This window comes from Amphimedon queenslandica, unplaced genomic scaffold (genome assembly GCF_000090795.2).
Source record: "Amphimedon queenslandica unplaced genomic scaffold, v1.1 AMPQUscaffold_13360, whole genome shotgun sequence".
NCBI lineage: Eukaryota > Metazoa > Porifera > Demospongiae > Haplosclerida > Niphatidae > Amphimedon > Amphimedon queenslandica.
Genome location: NW_003546404.1, coordinates 25,589 through 33,832, shown reverse-complemented (window position 1 = coordinate 33,832; position 8,244 = coordinate 25,589). Strand labels below are relative to the sequence as shown.

Genomic DNA, 8,244 nt, shown 5'->3' with positions numbered 1-8,244 from the left:
ATTAAAAATTTTAATTAATAAAAAAAAGAAATAAAATTTTTTAAAATTAATAAAATAATGAAAATAAAAAATAAAATAAAAATAAATAGAAATCAAAAAATAAAAATAAAAAACAAAGAATATAAAATTTAAAAAAATTTATAAATATTGAAAAAATAAAATAAATTAAAAATTAAACAATCAAAATTTTAAAAAATTAAAAATTAAAAAAATAATTAAAGAATTTTTAATTAAAAATTAGAAAAAAAAAATAATAAACTGGATTGATTTATTCATTTTAATTTTAGTCAAAAAATGTCAATCAATGGCTCGTGCTTGCCCCCTCAATGTTTCCATTCACATAGTAATTAGATCTAGTGCTTTTAAAGTACTTACTTGTTTAATATTCAGTGGTCTAATGAGAACAGATTCAAGATACTCTGACATTCTATTCACCTCATGAACTTTTTTCATAGACATACCATACTGCCCTACACAGGATGGGTCAGGGGGTGGGGCAGGGGGAGGGGCTTCCTGACTCTGATCAGACGAGAGTAGCTTTAAACTTTGAATGGATAAAAGAAAATCACCTAAAACAAGTAAAATGAAAATTATATTAATTTAGGTAAAATTTTTGAGCAACTTTAAAATTCATAACAAATTCAATCTTGATCAGAATCAGCTCAAACTTTCTACGCAACGTAAGTATATGTATACGTATCAGAAAAAATTATAAAAATTAAAATTTTTCTCCTTTTCAATTTTGGTGAAATTTGGCCAAAGTCCCTGTACTATAGTACAGGGACTTTGGCCCAATTTTAGAGCAACTTTAAAAATTCATAAAAAATCTAATCATGATCAGAATCAACTCAAACTTTCTACACAACGTAAGTATATGTATATGTATTAGAAAAAAATATTAAAATTAAAATTTTTCTCCTTTTCAATTTTGGTGAAATTTGGCCAAATTCCCTGTACTATAGTACAGGGACTTTGGCCCAATTTTGGAGCAACTTTAAAAATTCATAAAAAATTTAATCTTGATCAAAATCAGCTCAAACTTTCTACGCAACGTAAGTATATGTATAAATTATAAAAATTAAAAATTTTCTCCTTTTCAATTTTGGTGAAATTTGGCCAAAGTCCCTGTACTATAATAGTACAGGGACTTTGGCCCAATTTTGGAGTAACTTTAAAAATTCATAAAAAATCTAATCTTGATCAGAATCAGCTCAAACTTTATACAAAGCATAAAGGACATGCATATACATCAGAAAAAACTATAAAAATTGAGAATTCTCTCCTTTTCAATTTTATCAAAATTTGGCCAAATTCCCTGTACTATAGTACAGGGACTTTAGTCTAATTTTAGAGCGACTTAAAAAATTCGTTAAAAATCCAATTTTGAGCTCAAAATTTCTAAGCAACATATTTAAGAACATGTGTATGCATCAGAAAAAAATTATAAAATTTAAAGTTCTTCTCTAACAAATATTAAATATAAGGTTCTAACCTAAGGAGATGCTGCTAGTACTAGATCTACTCTCAGTATGAGCCTTTGGATACAAGAAATAGTCATCCTGCGATAGAGACAAGAGATCTTTCTTCCATCCCTCAGGTATCAGCCTCTCCCAATGATTTTCAGTAAAATAATCTACGCTGTGTGACTCTGTAATACTCTTGTACTGGCTTATAAACTGGTACAAATCCAATAGTCTTCTAGCAGTGATGTCTTTACCATGCTTCCATTCCATTGAGCCACACCTTTCAATTGGGAGGGACCTATATCTAGATTCTAGTCTATCTTTAAATTACAGTGCAGTACTGCAGCAATGGGTGCTAATGCTCTTAATACTTATACAGGTCTCCAACAATAGAAAGAAGAATCCAATCCAACTCTCTACCCAACATAAGAACATGTATAAACAATTAAGCAATCAAAATGTAGATGATGATATGCATGTTTAATAGCAGAATAATAGATGGAACTGGTGCGTATGTGCATAAATCTAGCTTGATCTAGTGGCACTTGCAATATAGCTATAAGCTAAATAGCTGCCCCTGACATTTTGAATCGAAATTTATCTAGTATTTTGTTTAAATAAAATGGGCAGATCTACTGCATGCCACTTTACTTCTTCTGAGAATAGAGCTGTTGCCATGTGGATAAATTAGTCCTGTTGCCTGTTAGTTTGGTTTCATTTATGCTTATTTAAATTGAAAAAAATAACAGGGCAGAAAATTAAAAAAAAACAAGGTAGAAAAGTGAAAAAAAAAGTCTGCGACACCGGCGATTCCTAGGCGGTCACCCATCCAAGTACTAAGCCGGCCCGACGTTGCTTAACTTCAGTGTTCAGATGGGAACTGGTGCTTTCAACGTGGTATGGCCGCAGACACTAAAAGATTGAACCAAATCGAGTATTAATTGTATCTATGAAACACAGACTGCATTTGACAATCTGCAGTTCAAAGTAAGCAACCGCACAAATCTACATCTATATTGTCAAGTAATTCATAGGCCAGAGGCTGTGGCATACAAATTGTGATGAAAATATTTATTATTAATTTTGAAGAGATTATTAACCACAAAACTAGCACTACACATTAGAATTGAGTCTATATAATTTAAGTATAATATTTACTTTAATCAGGCTGTTATGTCACAATCAATGAATGTAGGATCTATTAGTAAAATTACATTAATAAGTGTATACACACACAGTTGCTATTGCTGTACCTATCACTGGTCTGTTAACTGGACTCATTACTGCAATAATTACTAGTATCATATGTTTAATAATGAAAAAGAGATTGACGAACTAATATATAAAATAAGCGGGAAAAAGTTAACAATCTCTATAGATCTATTTAGCATAATATAACATACAGTCTGCAAGCAATTATCCCAGTATTGCATTGACTATAAGATTGAATATCCATGTAATCATAGATAATACAAACATACATCCACAACATATGCTTAATTGTTATGACAGACATGAGTATAACCACAAGGTGCAACTGTTGTTAGTACAAAGAAGAACAACTTTGAGTAATAACAGTATTTCAGTTCTCATTTCTCTTACTGATATACTAATGGCTACTACTGGTATCTACTGGTGTCTTGTATTGACTGAATGCTTGAGTCTTGTCACATGTGGTGAGTTAATAAGATTATTGTACTGGGCTATTATTAAAATGTATAGCATCATTGGTACAAACTATTCCACCATACCCTACTCCTGTGTGTCCTGGTGGTAGATTAGTGCTCACTTGTACAGCTAGTACTAATGGTGTAGTAAGGTGGATAGGAGATTCTGGTACACATGCTATAAGCAGTAATGGCACTCCAATAATGGTAGATAGTTTCAATGTAACAGCTACACTAGTTGATGGTGCAACAGTAAGTTATGCTACAAATGAATCAGTACCAGTACAACTAAATAAAACTACTGTTAGTTGTTCAGATAAAGATAATGGTGAATTAATTTATAGTGTAGTGACTATTTATATAACGGGTATTGTTATTGTAATTATTCATTATTATTATTATATTTTTTTATTAATGCATTATTTAGATATACAAGAAGCAGTTACTAATGTAGAAATTGATCCAATTGATAGTAATACATTAATCATTAATTGGAATGGATCAGAGCTATGCATAGACCATTATAATGTTACTATTAATAGTAACAATACACTTAATGAATCCAGGACTACTAACGACACTAATATAACTATTGATACTCTGATTGTTGGCACTAATTATTCATTTATTATTATTCCTATTGATACTATTGGAAGAGAAGGACCTCCTTCATCATTAATACAGTATATATGGAATGGTAAGTACTATACACACATACACTCATTGTATTTCTTATAGTACCAGCTCAAGTTGTTAATATTAGTTGGTATCAGATATCAACTGATAGTATTACAATATGGTGGAATAACAATGAAGTAAGTTAAAATAATAAGAATAATTTTTATGATGTATTAAAATAGGACTCTACTATACCACATCCTCCTACTCAGTATTACATTATTAATGTATACAATACGTCTAACAGTATTAATACAAATAATACTAATGTTACTATTACTGGACTACCTCTTGCTGATACAAACTACACTGTTACTATCATACCTGTTAATGTTATTGGATATGGACCATCAGTCACTGTTAATGGTTAGTTCAGTGCCACATATGTTTACATTAGTCTCATTGTTATTTAGTCAGTATAATATCCACTATGACAAGTAGCTCAATACTATCTAGTAGTGTGGCATCAGGTAGTGTCTGTTTATTTATTAATTCATTATCATTTGTGCATATTATTCTATTAGTTACATTACTTACTGGTACAAAAACCAGTGCATCATCAATGCATGTATCATCTACTTCAAGTAAGAAATGATAAAAATACTAATAATAATAAATAGTTGAATTACAGTATCCTTCACACCATCTTATACTATAGCATAGCAACAAGTATTAATGATTATTTTATATAAATAACTCTATTTATAGGAACAGTTAGAGTATCTTCCAGTATTGAGTCATCACTGCATACTAACACAATGAAAAGTTCATCAGCTACCACTGGACTCACAACTGGGGCATCAATTATTACTAGATCTACTGTTAGTACATCTGCACTTTCATCAACAGTGATACCAGTATTACCACCAACCAATCCCACTGCTAGTGGCTTTAGTGCTGTTCGCATTATATTAGGAGCTATATTGTTATTATTATTAATTGTTGTAATAATAATAATAGTAACAATAATATTGGTAGTCAAGAAGCAAAAAAGTAAGTAAGCAGTGTATTAATGTATCATTATTTATTATTATTTATACAGGAAACAATAAATTATCTAAAAAGTAAGCACGATAATTTTATTTATATCCAAATATTATTTTAACATGTAGGGATGATACTAATACAGCTAATCCTATATATGATGAGATTATTGATACATCAGCTCCTACAGTACCAATATATGATACACCAATGGAAATGAATGATGACATTAATATAAAAACTAAAACTCCTTATGGTAGTCCAACAGTTAATAAAGATACAATTGATACACACACTAATGCAGCATATGGACAAATAATGTTTGGTGTGAACTAATTATCATACTTATATTGATATAACATTAGTTGTAGCTAGTTGAAATTATTTGAATGCCATGTATACATTTAAAGTAATGTGTTGACAGCCTATAAGACCAGACGACCAGATGGAGTTGATCAATAATATCAAACACAGTTTAGGTATTGGTTGCATGTGTGTTATTGAAAGAATAACAACATGTTATTCCAACCTGTCTGTAAGTAGAATAGGTTTATTTTATACATATTACACTGTTCAGTTCTTTATTTCTTTCATTGATACTAATTGCTGCTACTGGTGTTTACTGAATGTTTGAATCTTGCTGTGTGTGCCATGGTAAGTTAATAAAATTATTGTACTGGACTACTATCTCTGCAGCATCATTAATTGGTACAAACTATTCCACCACACCCTACTCCAGTCTTGTGTGTCCTGACAGTAAATTATAGAGCTCATGTACAACTAGTACTAATAGTCCAGAGATCTATTTCTAGCAAAGGGAATCCAATAACAGTTGATAGTTTCAATGTAACAGCTGTACATGCTATGTACATGTGTATTACACACATGTGCATGTACATGTAATACATAAACATATATATACATGTATTTGTGTTGTGTAGAAAGTTTGAGCTAACTCTAATGAAAATTGAATTTTTAATGAATTTTTAAAGTTGCTCAAAAGTCAGGCAAACAATCAAAGGCTATAATGTAACATACAAGTAAACTATCCCAGTATTGTATCTACTATAAGATTGAATACTATGGACATGTAATCATGCATGCAGAACAGTTATGATAGCATGAGTATAACCACTAGTAGATGTAGGTGTAACTGTTGCTGGCACAGAGAAGAACAGTTTTGAGTTAAGTGAGTAGTTGCTTATTGTTTATGTGTCATAACAGAATTTCAGTTCTCATTTCTCTTATTGATACTAATGGCTAGTACTGGTATCTACTGGTGTCTTGTATTGACTGAATGTTTGAGTCTTATATCTGGTAAGTTAATAATTATTGTGCTGATTATATAAACCGTGTATAGGATCATTGGTACAAACTTTTCCACCATACCCTACTCCTGTGTGTCCTGGTGGTAGATTAGTACTCACTTGTACACCTGATAATCCTAATTATGAGGCAGTAATCTGGAGAGGAAATTCTAATACTGTACAAGCTATAGGCACTAATGACAATCCTGTAACAGTAGACAGTTTCAATGTAACTGCTGGACAAGTTGATGGTGTATTTGTAAGTTATGCTACAAATCAATCAGTACCAGTAGAACTAAATGGAGCTAATGTTAGTTGTTCTGGTGATATTGGATCTACTTACAGTGTAGTAACTATTAATGTAACAGGTATAATATTATTGTTATCACTTTTAATGTTACATTATTTTAGATATACCACAAGCAGTTACTAATATAAAAATTAGTCTTAACAATAGTTTATTATTAATTAATTGGAGTGCTTCAGGACCGTGTATAGACAACTATAATTTTACTATAATTAGTAACAGCACATTTAATGAATCCAGGACTACTAACAACACTAATATAACTATTGATACTCTTATTATTGGTACTAATTATTCATTTATTATTATTCCTATTGATACTATTGGAAGAGAAGGGTCTCCTTCATCATTAATACAGTATATATGGAATGGTAAGTACTACACACACACACACACACACACACACACACTTATTGTATTTCTTATAGTACCAGCTAAAGTTGTTAATATTAGTTGGGATCAGATATCAACTGATAGTATTACAATATGGTGGAACAACAATCAAGTAAGTTAAAACTTCATTTATGATAATAATAAATCTTATTAGGATACTACAACATTACATCCTCCTATTGAGTATTACATTATTAATGTATACATTACAACAATTTGTATTAATAGTTGTTCTGTGTACAGTTATAATGTAACAGATACTAATACTACTATTACTGGACTATCTCCTATTAATGAATACTACACTGTTACTATCACACCTGTTAATGTTATTGGATATGGACCATCAGTCACTGTTAATGGTATATAGCATCAGTACCTAATATAATGTATAGATACATATAATTACTATAGTCAGTATAACCACTACTACATCAAGTATCACTAACATTATGATGAGTACTACTGAGTATATCACAACACAAGATAAAAGCTCAGCTATGACAGCATTACCAACCATCACGATTACAATGACTGAAACAATCAGTAGTTGTACTGACAGTAAGTTATAATGATCAGGACACAGTGAACATATTGTTCATTAGGTTATTCTTTGTGTATTACCACAACAATGTCACAATCAACAGATGTAGGATCCATTAGTGGTTAGTTAATACATTAAGTGTATCTTATCTATTACACACACAGTTGCTATTGCTGTACCTATCACTGGTCTATTAACTGGACTCATTACTGCAATAATTACTAGTATCATTGTATGTTTAATAATGAAAAAGAGAGGGACTACAATACAAAATAAAACTCCAGTAGGAGGAGGAGGAGAAGCAGCAGTTATTGGTCCAATATATGATTTACCAACAATCAATACTGAACAACAAGAACAAATTATTGATACTAAACTCAACACTGCATATGGACAAACTAATATATAAAATAAAGGAAAATTCAATAATCTCTAAAGATTAATGTAATGCACTGCTTGCAAACCAATATTTCATTGCCTAAGGTTTAATATTCACATGTAGATCTACTCATGCATGCACAGCATATGCTTAATTGTTATGATAGCATGAGTACACCACAAGTAGGTGTGTAACTGTTGTTGGCACAGAGAAGAACAACTGCTTACTGTTTATGTGTCATAACAGTACTTCAGTTCTTACTTCTCTTATTGATATACTAATGGCTACTACTGGTATCTACTGGTGTCTTGTATTGACTGAATGTTTGAGTTTTCTTGTATTAGGTCAGTGAAAAGTCTTAAAGCATTGATTTATGTTTTGATATAGTAACAGGACAAAGTGTTGTCTCATTCAATCACACTCCTTATCCAGTTGTGTGTCCTGGAGATACACTAGTGTTCACATGTGCAGTAGAAGGAGGAGGAGTAGCATGGAGAAGAAATAATGATAACAATCCTGCAA

General features: G+C 30.9%; 1 protein-coding gene across 1 annotated transcript in view; it reads right to left on the bottom strand.

The window, feature by feature from the left end:
* Positions 1 to 2,211, bottom strand: part of LOC105313046 (methyltransferase-like protein 25) — a 5,674-nt gene extending 3,463 nt beyond the window's left edge. The window contains exons 1-2 of the mRNA XM_011406162.2: positions 1,493 to 2,211; positions 376 to 569 (exon numbers count right to left, since the gene is read on the bottom strand). Coding sequence (XP_011404464.1) covers positions 376 to 569; positions 1,493 to 1,733 — 435 coding nt within the window. The 5' untranslated portion in view covers positions 1,734 to 2,211. The remainder of the gene's footprint in view (positions 1 to 375; positions 570 to 1,492) is intronic.
* Between the last annotated feature and the right edge of the window lie 6,033 nt (positions 2,212 to 8,244).